General features: G+C 39.9%; 1 protein-coding gene across 15 annotated transcripts in view; it reads right to left on the minus strand.

Moving 5' to 3' along the window:
* The window catches only part of GIT2 (GIT ArfGAP 2), a 48,615-nt gene that overhangs the window by 18,570 nt on the left and 4,425 nt on the right, over positions 1-25,620 (minus strand). For 4 of the 15 annotated variants that reach the window (XM_032397975.1, XM_032397974.1, XM_032397966.1 and 1 more), the window contains exons 3-15: positions 23,935-24,047; positions 23,184-23,289; positions 21,577-21,663; positions 21,330-21,460; positions 19,205-19,299; positions 11,868-11,913; positions 11,723-11,728; positions 10,697-10,748; positions 7,161-7,233; positions 6,870-6,967; positions 5,736-5,847; positions 2,496-2,638; positions 345-494 (exon numbers count right to left, since the gene is read on the minus strand). In XM_032397975.1, the coding sequence (XP_032253866.1) occupies positions 345-494; positions 2,496-2,638; positions 5,736-5,847; positions 6,870-6,967; positions 7,161-7,233; positions 10,697-10,748; positions 11,723-11,728; positions 11,868-11,913; positions 19,205-19,299; positions 21,330-21,460; positions 21,577-21,663; positions 23,184-23,289; positions 23,935-24,047 (1,212 nt within the window). Of the gene's footprint in view, positions 1-344; positions 495-2,495; positions 2,639-5,735; positions 5,848-6,869; positions 6,968-7,160; positions 7,234-10,696; positions 10,749-11,722; positions 11,729-11,867; positions 11,914-19,204; positions 19,300-21,329; positions 21,461-21,576; positions 21,664-23,183; positions 23,290-23,934; positions 24,048-24,525; positions 25,617-25,620 lie in introns of those variants that run through there. The other 11 variants (XM_032397967.1, XM_032397964.1, XM_032397976.1 and 8 more) reach the window with 8 other exon arrangements.

A 25,620-nucleotide genomic window follows, 5' to 3' on the forward strand; every position in this document is an offset into this window, starting at 1 on the left:
CGGGGCTTTTACCTGCTCTGTCTTTGTGGTGTGATTCTTTAGGAGGAGCAATAGGAAGGGGCGCATCCACACTCTCAGGAAGCACGGCGTAGTGCAAGGGCGGCTGCCACTAGGTTGCTCTGTGCCAACCGCCTGGGAAACTTACTCTGGATTTATTTCTATTCAAAACCACTTCATCTGAAATATCCAAATACATACTGCTTCCAAAAAGCTTGGCCCAAAGGTTTTTAGGTCTGTTACAATAACTGCTTCTCTCCCCTTTGCCCACCAGTATTGTGCCTGGGATTCTTCCTTATACTACGGGGTTAAAGAGTCAATCATCCTGGCATTTATTAACGTGTTACCTTTTTCTGCATAATTCTCAGCTCGTCACTCAAGTTGTTATTCACCTTCATTAGCTGTTGTATCTTGGCCTCAGAAGCCACTAGAGCGTTTTTGACCTCCATAAATTCCTGCACAGTGACTGGTCCATCTGATAAATCTGAATCTAGGCTCTAAAAATAAATTGGGGAAAATGTTCACAATCTGAGATGATGATAACATTCAAGACTCACAGCTAAAGAATTTCAAATTCTGACCATGCCAGCTGGACTGCAAAGTTAATCAAACCAAATCAAGGCTTCTGGGAGGAATGCAAAAGTAAAGCATAAAGGTAGGGTTACTGTAATATCTGAAAAGTTAAATTAGAGTCAATATTTTCTAACAGAACAGGGAGTGCGGCCACAAATCTAGTCTGACAAGGACTCTCAGTGCATTTGTCTTGTATTCCCTGCCTTTCTCTTGCTTGTTACTCTTTCTTTTTTTAAATTCGTTCTCTCAGTAATTCCTTCATTCCAGCCTATTTGTATTGAGCATCAGGCAGTGTTCTAGGGACTTGGGATATATAAAAAAAGGAAATAGACAAAGATTCCTGCTTCCATGGGGTTTACACCCCAGAAGAGTGGGAGATGGACAAAATAAAAATAAGTGACTACATAGTATGACAGCAGGTGACAAATGCTATGGAAAATAGAGAAAATGGAGCGGGGTGAGGGGCTAGGGAGAGAAGTAGGGGTGAAGGTGGGTGCCTTTTAATGAGAGAGGTGGGATAAGCCTTTGGGTAGGTGAGACATGAGTAACAGCTGGAAGGACATTAGTCCAGTGGCTGTCTGGAGGAACGTTCTAGCCAGCAGCAGAGCTTAGCTAGAGGCAGCAGGTGTGCAAGGCAGAGAGGAGGACGCCAATCAGTAGGATCCCGTCATGACTTTGGCTTTTGCTCTGCATCTGGTGCTTTTGGGGACGCTGGGCAGGGGCGTATCAGATGGGACGAGTGACTCTTGCTGTCCCTCCCTTATTCCCTGTATCTACTGATGGCACTATCCTTCTCGCAGTCATGTGAGCTGGACAACTCTGGACACATCTTCTGTAAGTCTACGTCCCCGCTTCAAACATTCGAACTTATTGCTGAGACCTCTTTATCTGTCTTCCTGTTTGTCCATTCTCAAATGTTTGCTGAGCTCCTCTGTGGGCCAGATCTGAGGCGAGGTCCTGGGGACTCAGCAGCAGGTGCACCAGCAGGCCTCCACTGCCTTCTCCTTGGGCCCACACTCACTCGGCTACTGTGACTTCCCTTCCATCTGGACCCTTTCAGCACAGGCTCCAGGGCGACCTCTCAGCAGTACCCCAACTGCGTTTCCTTCCTCTGCTCTCTGACCTACCAAGAATAGTCCTCCCCAAAGAGAGGAACAAAAATTGCTGACCATCGACCTCCTGCCCTGCCTAAGAGCTTCCTGGGCTCTACACTGCCTGCCAAGGTGTGGACTCTTCCGTCTGACGTCACGCTCCTCCATGATGTGACCCCCGGCCTCTGCTACAGCTGTGAGTCCCACTCCTTTTAGGCTGTCTCTACACATGAGCGGGTTGTGCCAGATGCCCTTTTACCTTCTCTCTGCCTAGACCACCCTCCCCTGCCTCTCCACATACCTAATCCCATGCATCCTTTAAGGCACATGTTGACAGGCATCCCACTTACACAGCACCCCCCTCCTGCCCCTTGAGACACTTGTTCTCGCCAACAAGCTGGGTCTCCTCTCACACCCCTACCCTCCGCTTCCGTTTGTGTTTCTTATGACATGTATCCCTTTGTACCTCTGACTGCAGTTCTCTCTCCTACTAGGCAGGGACAGCCTCACAGGAAAGGGACTAGGCCTCATTTGGGAGAGTATGATCCAGAGAAGTCACTTGGTAAACATTTGCTGAAGGAATAAAACACAATAGCCCCTCCTCACAAGTTTTATAAAATCACAATCGAGGTAGGGCTGTGCTTCAGCAATCAACTTAGGGACACAGGACCCTCTATTTTAAAACGATTGACCTTGTTGGCCCAAGCTAGTAGTAAACCCAACTTTATCTCCAGAGCACTTTTCACAGTGGTTTACAAATAAGGCAATTTTGTAGGAGGAAAGATTCCAAAGAGAAACATATTCTCCCTTTCTGTGTGCAACGTGTCACCTCACCTTCTGCCTGTTTCCTTTGCTTGCAGTAGCTTCCAGATCTGTGTCTTCGTCTGAGGCCACACTGTCATAATCTGGCTGGTCATTGTCTTGACTCTCAACGCTGTGCTGGTTACTGATTGTTTTCAGTATGAGCTCCACATTGTCTATTAATAGAAGCAAATTAACTTTTCTTCAGGCTTAAAAAAACTTTTTCCCCTAAAATCCACTGGGAGGATTTTTGGGTTTAGCCATTTAAAGACTAAAAGAAAACGACAGAAATAGCAATGTTATATTCACACCAATATAGGAATCATAGAGCAAGTTACCAACCAGAGGGTCTACTATCAACTGCATAGAGGCATTTCAGTGTCCCTCTGGGTCATTCACGAAATGTGGGCAAATTAATTAGGTGGTTTGCAAAGTGCTGCTCAGATTGAGGAGGTAGGTTCCCGAGTTTCTCATCATTGGAGGAGACAGAGTATAGTTCCAAATCAGGGAACTAAAGTCATAACTAATATAAAATTAACTGTGATTCAATTTTAACTGTAACTTGTTTACAAGGTAATGTCACCGAAAGGAGACTGCTAAAACGGAGCCTAGAAACTTGGTGCTCAAAGAACAGGCGCGCTGGCATTTAGTCAGCTGACTGCCAGAGAGAAAGGGGAGAACAGAACAACCCAGTGGACACACACATGCACACCAGGAAGGTATGGTCTACAGGAGAGCAGGGATGATTCCATAGGCTCTCACACATTTTGAATAAAAGATTTCACAAATTATCTAAGTCTCTCCAATTTCTCCGAGGCAACTAACTCAAGCTGACCTCTGATTTCCAATAAGGAATTTTAATTTTTCAAATTAGTATTTAAAATGCATGTATCATCTGATTTACAGAAGTAATACTCAATACAGAAAATCTGAGGGGTGCTTGGGTGGCTCAGTCGTTAAGCATCTGCCTTCGGCTCAGGTCATGAGCCCAGGGTCCTGGGATCGAGCCCCGTACTGGGCTCCTTGCTCGGCGGGAAGCCTGCTTCTCCCTCCCCTCTGCTTGTGTTCCCTCTCTCACTGTGTCTCTGATAAATAAATAAAATCTTAAAAAATAAATAAATAAAAGAAAATCTGAAACTAATGGTAATCAATCACAGCCATTGATTTATTTTGTTCTATACCTTTCCAGTCTCTTCCCTAAACATACAGAGTCCACGTCATCACTTGCAGTCGGTATGGTACACAGAGCTGCCGTGACAACTGAATTAGCAAACCCTGAAGCACTGTTCCGTGGGGAAACACAGGGCAGGTCCCTGCCGGCCTTTGCTCACAGCACTTTTGTTATAGCCGGTCAGCACAGAGCCTTACTTTACGTGTGCTTCTGTTTAGACGCCATTGTTTAAAAACACATTTATTTATTTATCTGAGAGACAGAGAGTGAGAGAGCATGAACAGGGGAGGAGCAGAGGGAGAGAGTCTTTCAAGCAGACCGTGGAGTCTGACACGGGGCTCGATCCCACAACCCATGAAATCACGACCTGAGCCAAAACCCAAAATTTGGATGCCCAACTGACTGAGCCACCCAGGCGCCCCTGTTCAGACACCTTTAATACACATTGTTGATTCGTTAACACTGAACTCACAGCCAATAGCACTACAACTCATGTTTGAGTAAAGCTTATCTAACACAGGTATTTTCTCCATAAGGCACATCACAGCCTTCTTGTGCTAAGGAGCCCCAGACAGCACTTCAGCACTACGCTTGGGGGCCAATTTAAACAGCAGAATCATCAACAAGAAGCACAAAAATATAAAAACGTGGTACCAAGTAGACCTAAAAATGACACTTGTTAATGGCATGACAGTTGAGACAAAAAGGCATACAAATAGCCTTGTTCAATTTCAGCTGGGAACGTGTGTTTTGGGTGACTCGAATTTTTTGCCTCTCTGCACATGTCCACAAGTTACCATGAAAGTGCTGATTTCGAGATTATAGATAGGTTTTAGTGAACAGATGAATTTGCAAATATGGGATCTGCAAATAATGAGGACTGATTATGTATTTACACAGTACTTAATGTGGTATATTTACTTGTACATATATATGTGTATAAATGTTTTCCTTACAAAATGGGGACTATCCTATTAAAAAAACTAATTACTTTATGTCATTATATATTCGTTGGGGAAAAAAAGTCTGCACTATTCAAATATGTGATTCTTTGGGGCGCCTGGGTGGCTCAGTCGGTTAAGCGTCTGCCCTCGGCTCAGGTCATGATCCCAGGGTCCTGGGATCGAGCCCCGCATCAGGCTCCCTGCTCAGCGGGGAGCCTGCTTCTCCCTCTCTCTCTGCTGCTCCCCCTGCTTGTGCTCTATCTCTCTCTCTCTCAAATAAATAATAAAATCTTAAAAAAAATTAAAAAAAAAAAAAATGTGATTCTCACTATTATTTGTTTCTAATGTTTTCAGTGTTACATGTAACATCTCTGATCATTTCCCCTCGACTTAACTAGAAATAGAAATACTAAATCAGAGAGTATATACATTTTGAGATTTCAAGTCTATGTATGGACCCTTATCACTGCACCTTCACCAAAATTTAGTACATTTTCTTAGAATTTGCTTATTCCTGGTTGAACCAGTAAAATCAAGAACAAACTAATGTCAATTAATGATTACTGTCATTGGGGAATACTATGCTAACTGAAAATTTAATTTTTATGGTATGTATTTCTTGTTTGTTTTATAATTAAAAATGTATTACTTCTATAATTAGGAAAAAAAAAACAAGAAAAAGTATGGAAAAGTCAGGACGCTGAGCTACTAAACTAGACTCAACAGGGCACCTTGGAAATAGGGCTTGGTGTTCTCTACAATTTTAAACCACAATAATTCTCACCACAGACATCTAAAGTTTATAGTAACAAATTTTCTTATTCAGAGCTCAGTTCTGTATGTAAGCAACAACAGGTAAGCTGAAGTATCAATCAAGAGGGCTGATTTTTCTTCTGCCCTTTAATAAGACCTAAGTCAGACTTCTGGGTTAACTTCAGGATGCAATTTTATAAGAAGATCGGTGATCTAAGAGGAAAAAACATGTATCGGATAAATGTGAATAGCAGTTAATAAAACCGAAATATTTATAATTCATCAGGGCTCAAAAACGTAAATTTTTCATGATGACTGCTTTAATTAATTTATAATTTTAAATTTAATACCTGTGTTGAGTTTAGAAGGCCAAAGCAGCAAATTTTAGCAGCTTGAAACAGTTACCTTTCGAACTAGAAAGAGGACTGCCTTGCTGTCTCCTCTTGGCGTCACTGAGTATGTCGATGACCAGTGTGGCAAACTCATGGGCATTAAACCGAGCGAGTTTCTGTCTGCCCTGAGAGTGAGAAAATAAGTGGAAATATTCCCAAATGTGAAAATGTATGCGTGGATATTCACATAAAACCAATCACATTGTTGTCAGACTCGAGCAAGACTCCCAAGCAAAGACTTCCGAGCATGATCAGAATACCACTGCAGTCTAGGGTAGGCACACATCAACATTTTCCTTGCAAACAGGGTAGGGCCATCTACATAAGAGAACTAGATTAACACCTTGCACATTTATTTTTGTGAACAAAACCAAAATGTTTCTACCTGATGCTTTTTTTTTTTTTCCATTAACAATTCAATTTTGAAGTAGACCCAGTAATGAAATATTGATTTGGAAGAAAATTTTAAAATTTCAAGATAAAGTTATAGCCTAGCTGCTGGGACTCCATCACTATATACAGCCGTTAATCAATAAAAATTAAAAGGCCTTCCCCCATTTACTCAACCTTTCTCCTCCTGACAGAGGCTTAGGCTGTTTTTAATGCTTTATTATTTTATACAGTGCTTTGATGAAAATCACTGTGCATAAACCTTTGTTATTTTTATTTTATTAGCATATATTCCCAAATAAGGATTACCTGTGGGAAAGGATGGACTTAATTTTGAGGCTTTTAAAATCAGTTAACAAATCACTTTTCTGAAGTCTATAGCAATGTAAACTCTTATCTATAGCATAAGAAAGCCCATTTTGCTATATCCTTACCAGCCTGGAGTATTTGATTGATGAAATTTTAATGAATGCCTTTAGGCTACTTTCTTGGATTACTAGTAATGTTAACCATTTCTTCACATTTGTAAGCCATTTTATATTTCTTCTGTGAATTATCTGATATTCTTTTCCAGTCTTCGATTTACATTTATTGCTTTTCTTATCAATTTCTTGAGTTTTGTGTGTTTGTGTGTGTAAAGGACATTAATGCTTTAATCAATCAAAAAATTTAAAATACCTGTCCTGGGAAAATTAAATACCGTATCAGCCATTCCCAAAATAACACCACTGGTTACTTCTCAGACTCGGCCACTTGCCTGGTTCCGCGTTGAAGAGTACTCAGGATTGACCGGAAGGAAGGGGACGACAGTTGTCTCGGTTACCAGGGTGCTGTGGTTTTGCGTGGCAAGCCAGACTAGCCAGAGGAAAGAGCCAGAGATAGAATCTCATCACCACGGGTGTGCCACTGCTTCTAGGGAGACTCGGGGAAGCACACTCCGAAACCAACATACACAAAAGTAAACGTCGACAACATGCATCACCAGGACAGTAGAAATACTGCCCATCAACAACAGAAGCTTCTAAGAGAAAGCCACACGTTCAGTCACCTGCATCGGTCTCTCGCCTGTCAACTTCATCGTACACATCCATGGCAAGTTCTTCAAACAAATGATTACTTAGCTGCAAGTAAAAAAAAAAAAAAAAATCAGGAACACAAGGGACAAGGATTAACGCTAGGAGAATGAGTGGGCACTGTGACTTATTCACCCTTTAATCTCCAATGTCTTATCCAAAGCCAGTGCTTAGTAAATACCCACTGTTAAACAGACAATAACATTTCCAGAATAGTACAGATCCTCTAGAAATATCTGCCTCCCACAGCAGCCTCACTCCTTTGTGACAGGCAGACAGGGGTATGCTATAAAGGAGGGCAGAGTCATCGGAAATGCAGGGTCCAGTTCTCCGTATGACATCACCCTTTAAAGCCCCCTCTGTTGCTCTTTGAGCATTTGTCAGTGCCCCCACATACAAAGGATCCTAAATCCTTGGTGGGATAGAGATGCCAAAACACGCCATTTGGAGAAGATAAAACATGCCATTGCAGAAACTATCTCCCAGTCTTCAGTAAGTCTCTTTGCTACATTCTTCAGAAAGCAGGCCTCCAATCTCGGAAAGAACTCCGCACCCCCACAAAGGACAGCCTGTCTCATCAGCGCACCATGCAGTGTCAGCCAACAAAACAGTCTCCACACCCAATGGCAGCCACTGGGATGGGGAGGACAGTTAGGGTCTTCTTCAATCCAGGTGAGGCTAAGCCTCCACCAGGATGGCTCCAGCTCTCTGCACTTTTTTCCTCATAAAACATACCCTGATGCTTGATGCTTATCACTTTTTAGTTGACAATGAATTTGTTTTATTCCCTACTGTGTTCCTTATGTCCACACAGTACCTGGCACTGAGATGGGGCCCAGTAAATATCCAGTCACACACTGCCCAGAAGGTATTTTATGTGGCAATTTAAAAGGCTGGCTACAAAAAAAAAAAAAAAAAAAAAAGGCTGGCTACATAGACCTCATGGGAGCTTGTTAAAATGGGTACATTATCGGGTGAAAGGAGGATATAAAATTCTATAATAATGACTGAGCTTCCATTCAAAAAAATGATATGCATATAAAATAAGGATTAGAAGAAATATATCAAAATATTGAGTCTGAGTCCATTAAGAAGATAGTGAATGAATATGATTCCTCTTGTCCATTTTCTACATTTTCTCTAGTGTGGTTAATTTATATTTATAATTGAAAATAAACTCTGAGAGCCTTTTGTTGGATAAAGTGATGAAGGATTGGGAACTTGAACTTGCACTGTAAATATCCAGTCTCTTTCCAATAAGGGGCTACAAGCTAAGGTTATCATTATTCAGTAACTACAACAGCAACACTGACGGAGGGCTTACATCCCAGGCACTGTGCTACTATCATCACATTAATACTCACAAAACCTCTACGAAGATAGGATAACTACTATTATCTCACTTTACAGACAAGGAGATTGAAGCACAGAAGTTAGGAGCTTGCCTAAAGTCACAAAGCCAGCAAGTGATGGACCCAAGATCCAAGTTTAAGTCTCTCTAAATGTTAACACTTACTAATTTAAGAAATATATTAGTCTTATATTTCTCTCAGCTTCTCATTAGGGAGGGACAGAGGGAGATATCGTAGGATGAACACTGACGTGGCACCGGTCCAGCTGTCCCCTGTGAGGAGACCACGGGGTGGGGTCAACAAGTAATAACAGCAGCCCATCCTCACTGAGCCGCTGATGGATCATTAGCCCCCTTTCCAGGAGAGGACACCAAGGCACAGAGAGGCTAAGGAGCTTGTCAGAGATGAGCTCTGTACCTGACCAGTCTGACCCAGAGTCCGAGTTCTTGAGAGCTGTACTCAGCTTGGTTCCACATATTTATCTAGTGCCTGCCACATGCTAGAGATAGGACAGACCTAACCCCAACTTTCATGCAGCTTTCAGCCTAGCAAATGTAGGTCAGTCAAAGGGAGCTTGAGTATTACCAATAATGTTTGAATTATTTAAAATAAAAATTGGCTTATATACTCTAATTAAAAGGAAATCACAGACTACTTAGTGCTATCTGATTCCAAAGTTTGTCATCTTAATCATCCTACCATATGACCTCCTTAATTTAAGAAAGGTGATAAAACACACAGACACACAAAACCACAGATACAGAACACAGAGACACCAAATTGCATAAAATACATTTATTTCATATCACAGTTAAATACTAGTAACGATAAATTCATTTTACGTAATATTTAGTACTTAATATTATATGAAGTGCTAGTAAAGTGCTAGTAAAGGGGAGAGGCAATTTCAGAGTCAGGCTTGGGGAAACTCTCACCTACACTGTCAAGGTGGTCAGATTTCACCTACTTGAATGACAAAAGGGCTGGAAGCTGGGAAAGCAGAACACTGCAGAAAGAGAAGATTCCCAGAGAGGACCTGAAGGTGGCCTCAGAGAGTGTTAACCCAAAATGAAATAGTTAAAAAACATTTGCGCACGTGCACACGCACGCACACTTGCAGGAGGAACCGGATGGAAAGCAGGGCAAAAACTGAACGGTGAGCACTGGATGACACCCTTCAAGGTCACAACAAGAAGTTAAGAATCTTGGTTCTGATCCAGAGAGCTTTGAGAACAGCCTGAGGCAGGCAATCTGGTGGTTGAAGCGGCTGGGGAAGCACCCCGGTGAGGCCTCATCTGTGGGGACCAAACTAAGAGGAAGTGTGCCCAGAGAAGCTGCTCTGTCGGGGCCCTGACTGGGGCTGAGATGGGCAGGCCGGGAAGAGGGGCCAAAGGGAGGCGGGGCCCTGCAGAACTGGGCGAGCTCTGAGCACGCACCCGGGGCAGGACCACAAGCCCTTGATAGCGAACACTTAAAAAGCTCTGACGGACAACATGGGCTATGCAAAACAGTGACGGTGGTGGCCCGATCCCAAATGGCAGCACACAGATCTGCGCCACTCACTACTCCAACATCAGCTCGTGTCTTTCCCTAGGAGGCTACCGGAAGGCATCCCTAAAAGTGCATCCCATTCTTTTACATTGAGAGAAACTAGGGAACTCTCAGGAGGAGAAACAACTCCCTCATGTCAAAGGCACAGTCTTCGCTTTCACAATGACAGAGAAAAACGCCATCACCTGAGGCAGAGCCGATAAACTGGATCTACTAAACTTAGAAATAGTACTTTCCGGGGGTGCCTAGGTGGCTCAGCTGGTTAAGCGACTGCCTTCGGCTCAGGTCATGATCCTGGAGTCCCGGGATCTAGTCCCACGTCGGGCTCCCTGGAGTCTGCTTCTCCCTCTGACCCTCCCCCCTCTCATGTTCTCTCTCTCTCCCTCATTCTCTCTCTTTCAAATAAATAAATAAAATCTTTAAAAAAAAAAAAAAGAAATAGTACTTTCCGTCTTCTTCTTTACGTACTCAACACTCTGCTTTGGATTTATAACATCCCAGAGTATGAAACTAAGTCATCTGGTGCAGCAGGTAATGGGCTGAGGACAGGTATTAGCAGGATGCATGGTTTCCCACAATGAACTTCACTAGGAAACAGAGATACTCACGGACTGAAGTTTCTTCTTAGCAGCTTTTGCCAATTCAGACAAATCCAGGCTGCTAAGAAAATGTACAAAACCAATAAGCAAATAAATAAAAACCATTTTTATGAGCTCTGTTGAACATTAAGATAGCCAAGCATCAAGACATTAATTAACAGTTCAGGGCCATGGTCAGAAACAAAAATTCTATAGCCCATTAGAGTTAGCGAGAAAACTTCGAACATAAGAACTTGTAGCTTTTAGAAACATCATAGTCATGTAACATTGTACAGAGAAAAATAATCACTGAATAACTAAAAGACAAAAACTATTGACAGTTCATCCCCCGGCCCTTTATGTGAGAAGTCACAATTCGTGAAGTATTAAAAAAAAGCATGACAGAAGGAAATATGAAAAGGGCAGAACGTGAAAAACCAGAATGGCAAGATTACATCTGGAATAGCAGCTAACTGTTTCATAAACTCTTGACAGTATCCGTGCAAAGGTAATTGGATAAATAAGGATTTAAAGTTCATCCCTGCAGCTGTGAACTCAGTTAACCTCACAGACCAGGGGTCGGCAGATTATAGCCCATTTCTTTGTTCAGCCCATGAGCTATGCATGGTTTTTATATTTTTAAGTGGTTTGGGGGGAAAAAAACCCAAAGCAAAAGAAAAATATTTCATAACATAGGAAGAATTATATGACATTCACATTTCAGTGCCCAGAAATGGAATTTTCTTGCAACTGATATGCCCTTCATTTACATAATGTCCACGGATGTTTTCATCTACAACTGGCAGAGTTGAGTAGTTGTGACAGAGGCTGTATGGCCCACAAAACCTAAAATACTATCTAGCCCTTAAAAATTCTGCCAATCCCTGTTACAAAGAATATCCTCTCTTACAGTACAGAAATATTCTGTGATATAACCTATAGACACATTATACTGTCACAACTGGCTAAAACCATGACAATATCACTAACTCCAATGTTACTCATAAATTTACTTGTACTCTTTTAAACTTAAGTTTTACATGGTGGTTTACTTACAGCCGTCTTATTTCCAAATTGTATAGCCATAAAAGAGAAAAATGTATGGGCTTTGTTAAATACAAAGTATAATACACTTAAAACACTATACAACCAAGGAAATAATCGTGACAGATAAAATTGATTGGTATTTCAATGGCCTTACCTGTCTGCCATTTGAGGTATTATAAAGTGCTGTCCATTTTTGTGATCTGAAACAGAAATCAAGCCAAAGTTTTGTTTATATAAATATTGGTAAGATCGATAAAGGAACACCACCATAATTTTCTCAATTTACGTTTTGCAATTAGTAGTTTCCCATAATTACAAATTATTTGGGGGGGGGGGGGGGAAGAAGTTGCCAAATTGGCTACAAACTCCTAAGACCTGGCTAGTAGCAAGAATCATATTCCCATTTTTCTTCTGGTACAAAGATCCAGACATCATTAAGCAAAAAGGCTGTGCTCTAATCCTACATTTCCATTCATTCCCAGCGTAACTAATGATCTTCAGTCATGGACAAAACCTTTAGGGAGCTAAATTAGCTCAGAGCAGGCTTTTATCAGCTCTCCATGTGGGATGGGGGAGCACCCTTGGGCTTTGGTGGCTCACCTGCAAATTAATCAATTAGCATAAAACCATCAGGGCTGGGGCAGGTGGTCTTGGCAGATCTGGGTGGGGTTGCCTTCTCCTACAATGCTTACTGACCCAGTCCCAACCTAGCTTCTTGGAGGTTGTTGATCACATGCCAATGAAGGCATTATAAACATTCACATATAGGTTTTTGTGTAACCATCAGTCTTTCTCTTGGATAAATACCCAGGAATGGGACTGCCCGGTCATGTAGGTATTAGGTAAATGTATATGTAACTTGGTAAGAAACTGCTAGACTTTTTGGCAGAGTAGCTCTATCATTTTGTTTTTCAGCCAGCAATGTAAGAGTTACAGTTGCTTCACACCTTCCCACTCATGTTGTCAGTTTCTTTGGCAGGTTTTTAAATTTTAGTCATTTTAATAGGTGTGTAGCGGTGTCTTTGTGCTTTTAATTTGCATTTCTCTAATGGCCAATGATGCTGAGCATCTCACTTCATGTACTTATCTGGCATCTGGATATGGTCTCTGCCCAGTTTGTATTGGGTTGTTTTCTTACTGCTGAGTTTTACATATTTAGGTATAAATATTCTGGACCCAAGTCCTTTGTTGGAGATGTGATTTCCTAATATTTTCTCCCAGTCTGTGGCTTGTCTTTTCACTCTCTTAATTGTAGCTTTTGCAGAGCAAAAGCTTTCAATTTTGATGAAGTCCAAGTTACCAGTATTTTCTTTTACGGATTGTGCTTTTGGTGTTACATCTAAACATTTTACCTAAACCAAGATCACAAAGATCTTCTTCTGTTTTCTTTAAAAGTTTTATACTTTTAGGTTTATATTTAGATCTATGATCCATTTTGAGTTAGTTTTTATACCAGGTGGGAGGTACTGAAGTTTGTATTTCTGCACAGAGATGTCCAGTTGTTTGAACACCAAATACTTAAAAGACTTTCTTCCTCCACTGAATTGCCTTTGCAACTCTCAAAAAATCAACTAAACATATCTGTGTGGGTCTATTTCTGGATTCTTTCTACTGTTTCATTGACTTGCATGTCTGTCTCTTCTCCATAACCACGGTCTTGAGTTCAGCAGAGCTTTACAGCAAGAGTCAAAATTGGGTGGTATGATTCTGCGCACATTCTTCTTCTTTTGCAAAACAGTCCCATTCTAGGTCCTCTGCTTTTCCATGTAAATTTCAGAATCAGCACATCTATGTCCACAAGAAAATCCTTGAATTGCATTAATTTTACAAGTCAATTTGTGGAGAATCGACTCTATTGAGTATTCCAACCCATAAACACAGTTCTCTTCCACTGATTCAGGTCTTCCTTGATTTCTTTCAGCAGCATTTTGTAGTTTTCAGCATGCCGATCCCATGAATATTTTGTCAGATTTATACCTAAGCATCTAATTTGGAGCTATTACAAATGGTATTGTTTTTCTAGCTTGTTTCCAATTGTCCACTGCTAATCTATGGAAATATGATTTATTTTTTATTGTTTCCCTTATATCGTGCAACCTTGCTAAACTCCGTTATTAGTTCTAAGAACGTTATTGTAGATTCCTTGGGGTTTTCTACATTGAAACCATCTTATTTATGATTAGTTGTATCTCTTGCATTTCAATCTGTATGCCTTTTATTCTTCTTCCCTTATGGCACTGGTTAGGATTTCCAGTGCAATGCTGAACAGGAATGGTAGGAGTGGACATCCTGGCCTTGTTCCTGATATTCAAGCAAAAGCATTCAATGCTTCATCATTAAGGATGATGTTAGCTGTGGGTTTCTACAGATACTCTTTATCAGGTTAAGGAAGTCCCTTCTATTCCAAGTTTGCTAAGTTTTTTCTTATCATGAAGGAATGAATGCTGAATTGTATTAAATGCTTTTTCTGTATCAACTGGTAAGACTGATGGTTTTCTTTTTCTAGTCTGTTAATATGATGAATCACATTGATTTTCACGTATTTAATTAGTTTTAGCATCTGGAAACCCTACTTGATTATGATATATATATCATATATATGGATTCAATCTGTTAACATTTTGTTGAGGATTTTGGTGTCTATGTTCACGAGGGCTATTTTTTTGTGCTATCTTTGCTGGGTTTGGTCTCAGGGTAATGGTGGCCTCACAAAATGACTTCAGAATGTTCCCTACCTTTTTATTTTCTAAATACCATATAGAATTGATGTTATCTCTTCTTCAAATGTTTGGTAGGATAGTCTCATTTTATGTGCAAAACTTGAAATGCGAATTCCTAACACTAAGAACCATATTTGCAGGGGGCGCTTGGATGGCTCAGTCGTTAAGCATCTGCCTTTGGCCCACGTCGGGCTCCCTGCTCCACGGGAAGCCTGCTTCGCTCTCTCCCACTCCCCCTGTGTGTGTTCCCTCCCTCACTGTCTCTCTGTCAAATAAATAAATAAAATCTTAAAAAAAAAATCACAATAGCAAAGCTAGCAAATCACATGAGTCATAAAACATATCTGTTGAACTGTTACATGGCAACACCACTTCAACTAGTTCACAGTACTTACCAGTGAAGTCATCTGGGTTGGGGTTTTCTTTAATGGAATATTTTAAAGTATAAATTCAAATTCTTTAAAATGTAATATTATGTATTTACATTATCTCTTTCTTCTTGGGTAGGTGGTTGGTAGTTTGTGGCTTTCAAGAAATTGGTTCATTTTATCTAAGTTGTCTAATTTGTGTGCACAGAGTTATTTATAATACGGCTAGACATTTATCAATTTCATTGATTTTTTTTTCAAAGAATCAGCTTTTGGTTTCATTGATTTCTGTTTTCCTTTTTCAATTTCATTGATTTCTGCTCTTATCTTTATTATTTCCTACCTTCTGCTTGCTTGGGTTTATTTTACTCATCTTTTTGGATGAGTAAGCAGTAAGAAACTCATAGTTTCTTAAGGCGAAAGTTTAGGTTGAGGATTTGAGACCTTTCTTGTGTTCTTTTTAAGATTTTTATTTATTCATTCGACAGAGCGAGAGAACAAGCACAAGCAGGGGGAGCGGCACGCAGAGGGAGAAGCAGGCTAACCGCTGAGCAAGGAGCCCGAGGTGGGACTTGATCCCAGGACGCTGGGATCATGACCTGAGCTTAAGGCAGACGCCTAACCAACTGAGCCACCCAAGCGTCCCGACATTTCTTGTGTTCTAATGTAAGAATTTAATACTCTAAAATTTCCTCTAAGCATTGCTTTAGCTGCATCCCATATTAATTTCCCTTGAGATTTCCTCTTAGACCCATGGATTATTTAGAACTGTGTTGTTAATTTCCAGGCATTTGAGTATTTTCCAGTTATAGTTTTATTATTTTTTACTAGCTTAATTCCATTATGGTCAGAGAATATACTCTGTAAGATTTTAATTCTTTTAGATTGGCTAAGCTTTGTTTTATAACCCAGGATATGGTCTATCTTGGTGAATGTTCAACATGTACTTGAAAGGAATGTGTATTCCGATAATGTTGGGTAGAGCACACCATAAATGTCAACTAGATGCAGCTGGTTGATGGTTTGGTTCCAGTTTGCTATCCTTGCTGATTTTCCTCTTTTAAATTTTATTTCTTTTAAGAAGTCTCCATGCCCAATGTGGAGCTTGAACTCACGACCCCGAGATCAAGAGTCAGATGCTCTACCAACTGTACCAGCCAAGTGTCCCATATATCCTTGCTGATTTTCTATCTACCAGTTCCATCTACTACTAAATGAAGACTGCTGAATATACAAAAATTGTGGATTTGACCTTTTCTCCTTTTAGTTCTATCAAAATTTGCTTCATGTAGTTTGAAACCCTGTTGCTAGGTGTGTACACATTTAGAATGGTTACATCTTGGAAAATTGACTCTTTTATCACCAAGTTATGTCCCTCTCTATCCCCGCTAATTTTCTTTGCCCTCAATGTCTACTTTGATATTAACATAACCATTTTAGATTTCTTTTACTGTGCTTGCAGGATATATCTTTTTATACCTTTCTGCTTTTAACTTACCTCTATCGTTATATTTAAAGTGGGTTCTTGTAGACAGCATATATTTATTAGGGCTCATTTTTTTGTCTTAAATCCGTTCTGACAATTTCTGCTTTTTATTTCGTACATTTAAGATCATTAACATTTAATGTAATTATTAATATGTTTGGATTTAAGTCTATGATTTTATTTAGTTTCTGTTTGGGCCTCGGGTTTTTGTTCCTCTTTCTCTCCTTTTCTCTTTTTTGGAATGTTTTGAAGTATCTTTTGTTATTTGAGTAATTTTTAACGTCTCATTTTATCTCTAGAGGTTTTGACTACCTATCATTGTATAGTCTGTTTTTAAGGGTTGTACTATGCATTATAGTATACACAATCTTTTAGTCTACTTAGAATATTTCACCATCTTAAGAAGAATGTAAAATCCTTACCTCCATATTTCTTTTACCTGCTCCCCTTTTATGTCATCCTTATCAAATACATCACACTGACATACGCTGAAAACCCCACCAGACAAGCATTAAACTGTCTCATATCTCAAAGAACTTAGGAGGAAAACTGTCTATTATATAAATCTATCCAGGTATTTATCATTTCAGTTGCTCTTATTTCACTCAAGTTCCAGATTCCCTCTGGTATCACTTCTCTTCTACCCAAAGAACTTTCTTTCACATTTCTGTTAGAACAACTAGCTCTCTTTAACTTAAAATGTCTTTGTTTTGCCTTCATTCCTGAAGTCTATTTTCACTGGAAGAGGAATTCTGAACTGATAGTTCTTTTCTTTCAGGACTTTAAAAAAATTGTTCTATTTCCTTTTCAACTCCACTGTTTCCAATTAAAATCCACAGTCATTCAAACAACTGTCTTTTCATATGTTGTCATTTTTTTCCTTGGCTGCTTTCAAATGTTTTGTCTTTGGTTTTCAGCACTTTGATTTTCATGTGTCTGAGTAAGGATTTCATTGAGTTTATCCTATTTGGGATTCTCTGAGCTTCTTAAATCTGAAGTCTATGTCTTTTGCCAAATTTAGAGTTTTGAACCCATGTTTCTTCAAATATTTTTTCCGCACCAAGCTTTCTGATCTCTTTTTGGGAGTCTGAGGATACAAACATGACCTTCTGATATTGTCCCATAGGTCCCTGGGCTCTGTGTTCAGTTTCTTTTTCCTCCTACTCTTCCTTCTCTCTGTTGCTCAAACTGGGTAATTTCTAGTGATTTATTTAAATTCATTGACTCTTTTCTTTGTCATCTCCAATCTGCTATTAAGCCCATCCAGTGAGTTTTAAAATTTTAGTTATTGTATTTTTCAGTTCAGCATTTCTATTTGGGTCTGTTTCTCTGCTGAGACCTTCTATATTTCTATTTGCTTCAAGAACGTTCACACTTACTTCTCAAAGCATGATGTTACTATCTGTTTTAGTCTTTGTCTGATAATTCCAACATCTGTGTCATCTGGGGTTGGCATTTGTTGACTACCTGTTCCCCTGCAAGTCTTTGGGATTTTCCTGGTTCTTCCTCCGTCAAGTAATTATAGTTGATATCCCAGACATTCTGAGTATTATGTTGTGAGATGCTGAGTCTTCTTTAAATTCTATGGAGAATGTTAATATTTTTCTTTTAGCAGGCACCTGACCAGGTTAGGCTCTGCCTCCTGGGCCAAGTGGTGAGAGAATAGATAAGTAAAAGCAATCAGGATTCTCCTCACGCTTTTGGTCAGAGATTTAGGCAGCTGTGCTGCTGCTGCTGCAGCCACACGACTGCCTAGGGGCTAGGGTGGGGGAAAAGGAAGAAGGAGGAAAAAAAAACCTCAGGGGAATCCCCCAATTCTCTGTCTATAGGATCCCATTTACTGCTCTGTAGACCAGAGAGAGAAGGCTTCTTTGCACCTGCTATATAGTTCCAGATTTCAGGCTATCACAAAGGCCGTATCAGAAGTAAAACAAACAGGACACTCAGCACCAGCTTGATGGTACTTTGAGTTCCCTAATCCACCAGGCAGAGTCCTTAGATAGCTACTCCATGCTTTTGGTCCAGGGTTTTTCATTTTATTTAGCAGAAAACAAAGGGTGGGGTGTGCTTACCCCATCTCACAGGGAACTGGAATCACACCAGAGGCTCTTAACTCCATCATACAACCGGATTAGGGAACCACTGTATAGGTGTATGTGGATATTCTAATTAGGGATTGGTAAACCTTCTGTAAAGGGCCAGACAGTAAATATTTTTTGCTTTGTAGCCATATAGTCTTTGTTGCAACTACTCAACCTACTCTTTCCTTCCCTTCTCTCTCTCTCTTTCTGTAATCTCTGCACCCAATGTGGGGCTCAAACTCATGACCCCAAGATTAAGAGCTACATGCACTACCGACTAAGTTAGCCAGTTCTGCTCTAGTAGTATGAAAACAGCCAAACAATATGTAAACGAATGGGCATGGCTATCTTGCAACAAAACTTTAAACAAACAGGTGACAAGCTAGATTTGGCCCACAGACCATGGTTTGCTGACCCCAGTTCTACTTCATAAATAAACTTGGCTAATGGCAAAATTCATTTTTGGACTCTTTTCCATTCCTTAGATAGCAGAATTCTTCAAATAACTACGTAAGTTATTGCTCTGCTCTTCCACTCCTAGTCCCATTATGCACAAGAACTATGGTGCATATTCAATTTTGGTTCAGTTATGCTCTTTGATTCCTGAAATAGTTACTCCTCTGGAGCTAAAGTCTTAAAAACTAAAATTCAAGGAGTTTTGACTGACCTTATACCTTTCACATATAACTGAAAATGCTACAGTTATCTCAAATAAAAATCCTTATTTGCAATTTTCTTAAGGATATGTTAAAGGAGAGATCTTGGGTAACAGTGTTCCAACTTGTTTTTCGAGAGGCTGACTGAAGGTGCAGAGAGACTGCTGTCCTTTCACTTACCTGGTTTCCTGCCACAGAGATAGAAGGCTAGTCTGTCAGTCAGCTCATACTGTATTTCTACAAGGCGTTCTGCCAGCTCATGGTGCCCTCCTTGCCTACCAAGAGAAAACAAAGTACCATTTATATTCCTCCCCAGTCACTGGCTCTAGAATAAAAAAGTACAGAGATGGCTTCCAAGACACCTGAACAATTTACCAAATGTGACTTCTTAGAATAATCAACCTTTTGTGTGAGGTAAACTGTCAAGGTCTACTTTGATTCCCACCTTTATAAACTGTTTTCACAATCTGAACTACCCCCTTCCTTTATTAATTTACAGAACAGAATACTTAATAAGGAAATGAAGGACTTATGGGAGAGATAAAGAATAACTTCATCTGATGAGGTAGAAAATAAAACTAATAAATGGTCTAGAGTAGAGGTTCTCAAAAATTAACTAAAGTGCTTTAAAAAACACGTAGATAGGCCCCAACCTTGGGAATTCTGAATCAGTAAGAATGGGATGAGTGTGAACATCAATATTTTGAAGAAGGTCTTTCCCCTAGAGGCTCCTGATGCAGCCAGTATGATTCTGGATGAGAGTTTAGTAACCACTTCGAGGTCTGTAATTCAGGGAGAGACAGACCAACAGAATGCACAGCTCATACCTGTAGCTACTTTCACCTCCTTAAACTTCAATTTACGTAACAGAAAACGTGAGGTTTGCCTTTCCTCATTAATGAAGTAAATACTTAAGCTGCTTGAAATCTTTTTAGTAACCAGGGATATAAATAAATTATCACATTGAGAGACTATAATATATGCAAGGTACACATAAGGAAACTCCAAGGTAAGTGATAATAAGTACCACGTACTGAGGGCTCTCTTCCCCTTAAAAGCTGAAGTCTAGTTTCTGCCACTTTCACTTCCCACCATTCAAGACACCACAAGATATTCCACTGACCTACCACACATTTGATTTCTGAGATACGTATCTTTTTTCCTCATTTTTTTAACAGCTGTGAAATCAGGAAATATGCTACAATTGATGGTACATCATCATTTAATCAGCCGAGTTGTTCTCATTTTTGAGATATGTATATGAGATAACTGATGACCTGTACTGTCAGTGGAGTCTCAGATCCAGGAAATACTATATTCCTCAATACCTCAAGATCTTATTATTCCCAGACACACTCTGCTCTATCCAGTAAAGTCCTCTGCTGTGCTGAATATGCCCTGTCCATCTCTCCCTCCTGAACTTAAATCATGCCTTTCTTTTTCACTTAGAATGCCTTAGCTCCTCCTTCACATACCCAAATCCAACCCATTTTTCAAAGATCAACTAAAGAAGTTTCTGACTGACTTAGGCCACAAAGAAGAAACCTTACAAATGCCTTTTAAGACCAGTTATCCTTTTTGGCAATGAATTCCACATTATCTTGCCTCATTTAACTCTTTCATGAATGTATGAATCATCTCCTCCATAAGAGAAGAAATTCTGGGATGGCACAGTTTTGGCATTTCACCCATTTTATCCTCTGCAGAATAGAGTGCTTTGCAGTTGACAAAAAGTTAATCTGGAAAAAGAAGGAAAGATGAACCATCTTCTATGGTTTAAATGATATTCAAGACTAACTTATGGATTTTTTTATTTTTCCAGCATTTCACAAAGTTTTTAAACCAAGAAGAAACTTAAAAGAATTTTACGGCAAGCACTCAAACGTCTGCTGCCTAAAACCTACAATTAACATTTTACTATTACTTGTTTGATTGCCTACCTATCTGTACAGATCTGTTTTTAAGTTCAAGCAATGACTGAACGTATTAAGAAACTGAGGAGTGGGTTTTGCAATTCTTGATACTTGCTTTGGACTCTGCCTATGGCTCAAATGCCATTGCTTTAGAAGTCATGTGAAAGACTGGAAGCTAAGCACACTCGTTAATGGTTCTACCTCCTCTGACTTTGCCAGGCTCTGAGCTCATACGTATTTGAAGTGTCTTCATCTGCAAAATGATAGGATGGTAAATCCTTAACTTAAAGGGATTAAATGTTAATCATACACAATTTAGCCACCTAACAATGAATCATACCCAGCATAAATAATCCCTAACCAAGGCAGTGACAAGAATCTAGGTCTCTCACCTCGCATAATCCACAGGAGTTTTTCCACTAGAATCCTGTGTGCCTGGGTCTGCTCCATATACTGCCAGTAATTCTGCCTGTAAAATCTGCCCTGCTTTGGAGGCAACGTGGAGTGGGGTGTTTCCTTTTTCCTGAGAAATATTAATAAAAAGTAGACAAAAAAGCAAATTAAATAAAACTAAAGGCTACACAAACACAACCCACTTAGTTTCAATTTAATATGTGAATCAATTCATGCTTTCCTCACAGGGTGAAAGAAGTTGGCTTGTGCTCCTAAAGATAACAGCCTCAAACAGGTTTCGAGATTCCCCGTTCTCACGCTTGAGTGGAGTTGCTGAAAAACACAAACCAAAAAAAATATCTGTAAGAGTAAAGAATGGTATACCAGAGCTGCTGGCAGGTCATTTTAGTATATGTTATATTAGTAATAATCAATCTTCATTTAGCTCAGTAAGGTGGAAGCAGCACTCTCTCCCTCACTGGTCACAACTACCCCTGGGCTCTAAGGTGGGGCCAGGTCTACTCTACCGATAAGGAAACAAGGGCTGGGAAGGCCAATCCACCCAGATGCATGATTTGTCTAAGTGGCACAACCAGACCTGAAGTGAGAGGCGGTAATGAGAAGGTGGGTGAACGGACTCTGAAGTCTCAAAGACCTGAAGTTCAAACCATACACCCTTCAAGTTGTGTGACCTTGTGGAAGTTCTTTAAGCAATCTGAACCTTAGTCTTCTCAGCTCTAAAATGGTGATAACAATGCCACCTATTCACAGGGTTGCTGTAGGGAGTCGATGATAGAACAAAGTGCTTAGCATGGAGCCCGGTACACAGGAAATGCTCAAAGAATACAGCTGCTGTTATTATAATCATTATTATTTGTTATTATTGAACCTAGGGCTTTAGGGCTGCGTATCCCACACTGTGTAAACTACAAGATTCTGCCTTATAGCATACCCTCTCCACCATTCTTGGCCTTGTATACAATACTTTAACAAAGTCTTAAGGGTGGGAAAAAGGCCTGTGTATATCAAATTCTGTACCACTGCAGAGAAGCTCTTACACATGCAGAAGATGAACTTCTTTTCTTCAAGTCTAACCCAGAATTGCCCAAGATGCAATAACCATTATTGTAAGAATACAGAAATCTACTCCAACATCTATATCCACATCCTATTTTTAAAATTAATGTATTTAATATTTTTAAGTTGTGGTAAAAAACCCATGCCAAGCCTTATTAATTAGCAGAAGTAACAGTTATATATATTCTGTGTAAAGTTTAAAATTCTGATTGTGAGTGCCCATGCTCTGTGTGAACATTTCCTAAGGAGCAGTGCTTTAAAAATAAAGATGCATATTTTTCATGGCATCTCTCAAAAACATGCAAAGGCCCACATAAAGAAAACCATCTACTCATTTTACAAGTATAATAAAGAATCCCAAGCACTACAGCTTTGAGTCATCCTGCTTCCTGAAGATCCTACTCAGTATGCAGCCCAGAAACCTAAAGAAGTCCCTCGAACTCCCTAGTCCCTTCTAGAAACAAACTCAAGGATGGTTCCTATTTCAAAGTTAAACAAAAAACTTACAGAAATATAATTTTAAAACCATATCTGAAGAACACAAATCACTTTCTAGATACATACTTATTTTTCCTCTTTGCCCTTTTACCTCCACTAACATGAATGGCTGCCATTTGAACTAAAATTAAAGATGAAACCAACTGCAAAAAAGGCTGTTATTAATTATTTAGAGTACAGAAAGTTTTTGTTTTTTCTTTTCTTCCTCAAGTTTTTTTCAAACAAAACAATATACTGTTTCATCCAGCAGTTTTAGGATTTTAAAAAGTGTGACCCACCTTGCTAAGGTCTTTGGCAGTCACGCTGTCATCATCCCTGCAAGGCAAGCGATGGACAAACGCTAACATCTGATACTTGGCTCTGATGAATTCCGCTTTATTAGGACTGGTTCGAGGAAAAAAAAAAAAAGAAAAGAAAACAAAAGTTTACTTGCAGTTCAGATGTAACATTCCCCATTCTTTAGGCTGTAAAAAGAAGAGGAAGTGACCCGTATCCCCTACTTGAGAAGAAAATGAACAATAGTGAATAAGTTCCAGCAGGAGTTTAAGACCTGAAGTCTCAAAATGTCAATTAGTCATTCTAATGGCCAGGATTACAGAGTACTTGCTTTTTAGAGCCTCTCTCTTTTCTTTGTAATTTTCTTAATTGACCTAGCAGCCTTGTGAGGAAGCAGCATTACATCCCATCCTACAGGTGAGGCATCAGGCAGACTGGAGCCCAGAACTGAGATTTCTGGTCTGACTGCCTCTTGTCTGAGCACCTAAGCTTAAATCTGATTACACTAACAGCCTCCAAGCTTTAGTCCCAAACTGGAGAAGCCACTGACTCGTGCTGTGCAACCATGCAAAAGAGATGGTGTTCTGTGCCCGGCCTTGTTCTGCATTTCTAATAGCGAAGAGCTCAATGCACAACTGGAGTGTAACCACCTCCTGTGCCGCCTTGTGGAGGCTGGTCCAAAGTAGCTGCACTCCTTTTAGTGGGCCCCATGGGTTATGAAGAAATAAAAGTATTTATAAACATTCCACTCACTGTACTTTATCCTGTGGATTAGCTTTACGTCTTCCGCTCATAATAGAGGCAGGGTCCAGCAAAGAATGCTCCCATATAGAATTAGCACCATTATTATACAAGGTTTCAACCATCTAAAACCAAGCAGTATAAAATCATATTTTAATTTCTTTCCACAAATATTCACTGGAAATTGTAGTGACTGAACTGGGAAAACCAAGCCCTACTGCAAATATCAGCATGATGGGGATGTCCTACAAATCATTGCTTTCTGATTCTAGAATGAGAAAGATGAACCTTACATGCAGGATTCAGGTCTGACCAGAAGGATGGCTAAGTACCTAAAAGAGTTTGATTAAACTGTTCTTACAGATTATGAAGGAAGAGCACTTCGACACTTTGGGGCAGTGTTTCCCAAGCCTGATCATTCAAATACTATTTTCAAGATTCTTAACAACCCATGTACTGTCTAGACTTTCTAACTAAGATTTTCCTTTAAAGCCACTCGCTTTTTAAAAACTTTTACTAGCAATTACAGCCTGATGTGCTAGTTAAAGTTTTCCTATAAACATTAAAATAATGTAACCATTAAAATAAATATTTGAGTATTACCTACATCTGTCTTGAGTGGTTCATGTGCCATACTTTCGGAATTGTTCTTTTAGGGTCAAGCCTGGCATTTTAAACTACTCATCTCTGGACTTTCTTCAGGCCCTATAATGAAATCTGTAAACAGAGACCTGAGAGCAGTAAACACCCACTTTCACATGTGAAGGAGCTGTTAGAAACTTCTGAGCAAACGTTATTAATAAACCATACTTCCCAATTTCATTTCAAAGCATGACTCCTGACACAGCCCCATCTGTTTGTTTTCCATTGGTGGAGACACTGTCACATCAGAGACCCAAACCCACTTGTTCTGGCCCGCTGGTTTATATAGGCAAGTTTAAGGGACATGTTGAGCAGCTGCCACAGATCTAGTAAAATATGTACTCAAGACAAATGAAGGCGAAACACATGCTTAATTCTGACTTCCAAATAGAACTTGAAGAATGCACCCCAAAATAGAAGTACAGGTGACATGACATTCGACCCCAAATAAAACAAAGAGCTCACTTGACACTCAGCAGGGTGTCGGGCACTCAATCGAAACATGTCAACCCAATCTGGTGTCTAATTGGTAACAAGAATTTCAAGAAAACTTAAATCAGATGTCTCTGAGATTTTTGAGGAGGAATCTCAGTCCATGCTTCCATCAAAGCAGGAAACGTAAGGAAAATTTACGGCCATCCCACCCTGAGCGCGCCCGATCTCATCTGCTCTCGGAAGCTATGCAGGGTCGGGCCTGGTTAGTACTTGGATGGGAGACTGCAGCTTTCAGAAACATTTATTGTGGTATATGGAAAAGACAGACTGTTTAAGAACAATTTCAGTCCAGAAAGTCAGCAGTGAAACGTTACCAAGAAATTTTAGGAATTATTTTTCTATCTATAATTGAGCTTTTGGGACAAGATTTATTTGTTAGGAGGGGAAAAAATCTTAAATGAGGAATTCAGTTCTTACCTACAGCACTAATAGGCACAGCACCTCTGTTCAGGTATGATTCAAACATTTTTGTAAGATTTAAGTATAGTACGAGAAATTTTAGTTGCTAAAACTATGAACCCTAAAAGCTCAAGTTACAAACCATGAGAATTCTTACTCTTT

Source organism: Phoca vitulina, unplaced genomic scaffold, assembly GCF_004348235.1.
Source record: "Phoca vitulina isolate PV1807 unplaced genomic scaffold, GSC_HSeal_1.0 scaffold108, whole genome shotgun sequence".
NCBI classification, from domain to species: Eukaryota; Metazoa; Chordata; class Mammalia; order Carnivora; family Phocidae; genus Phoca; species Phoca vitulina.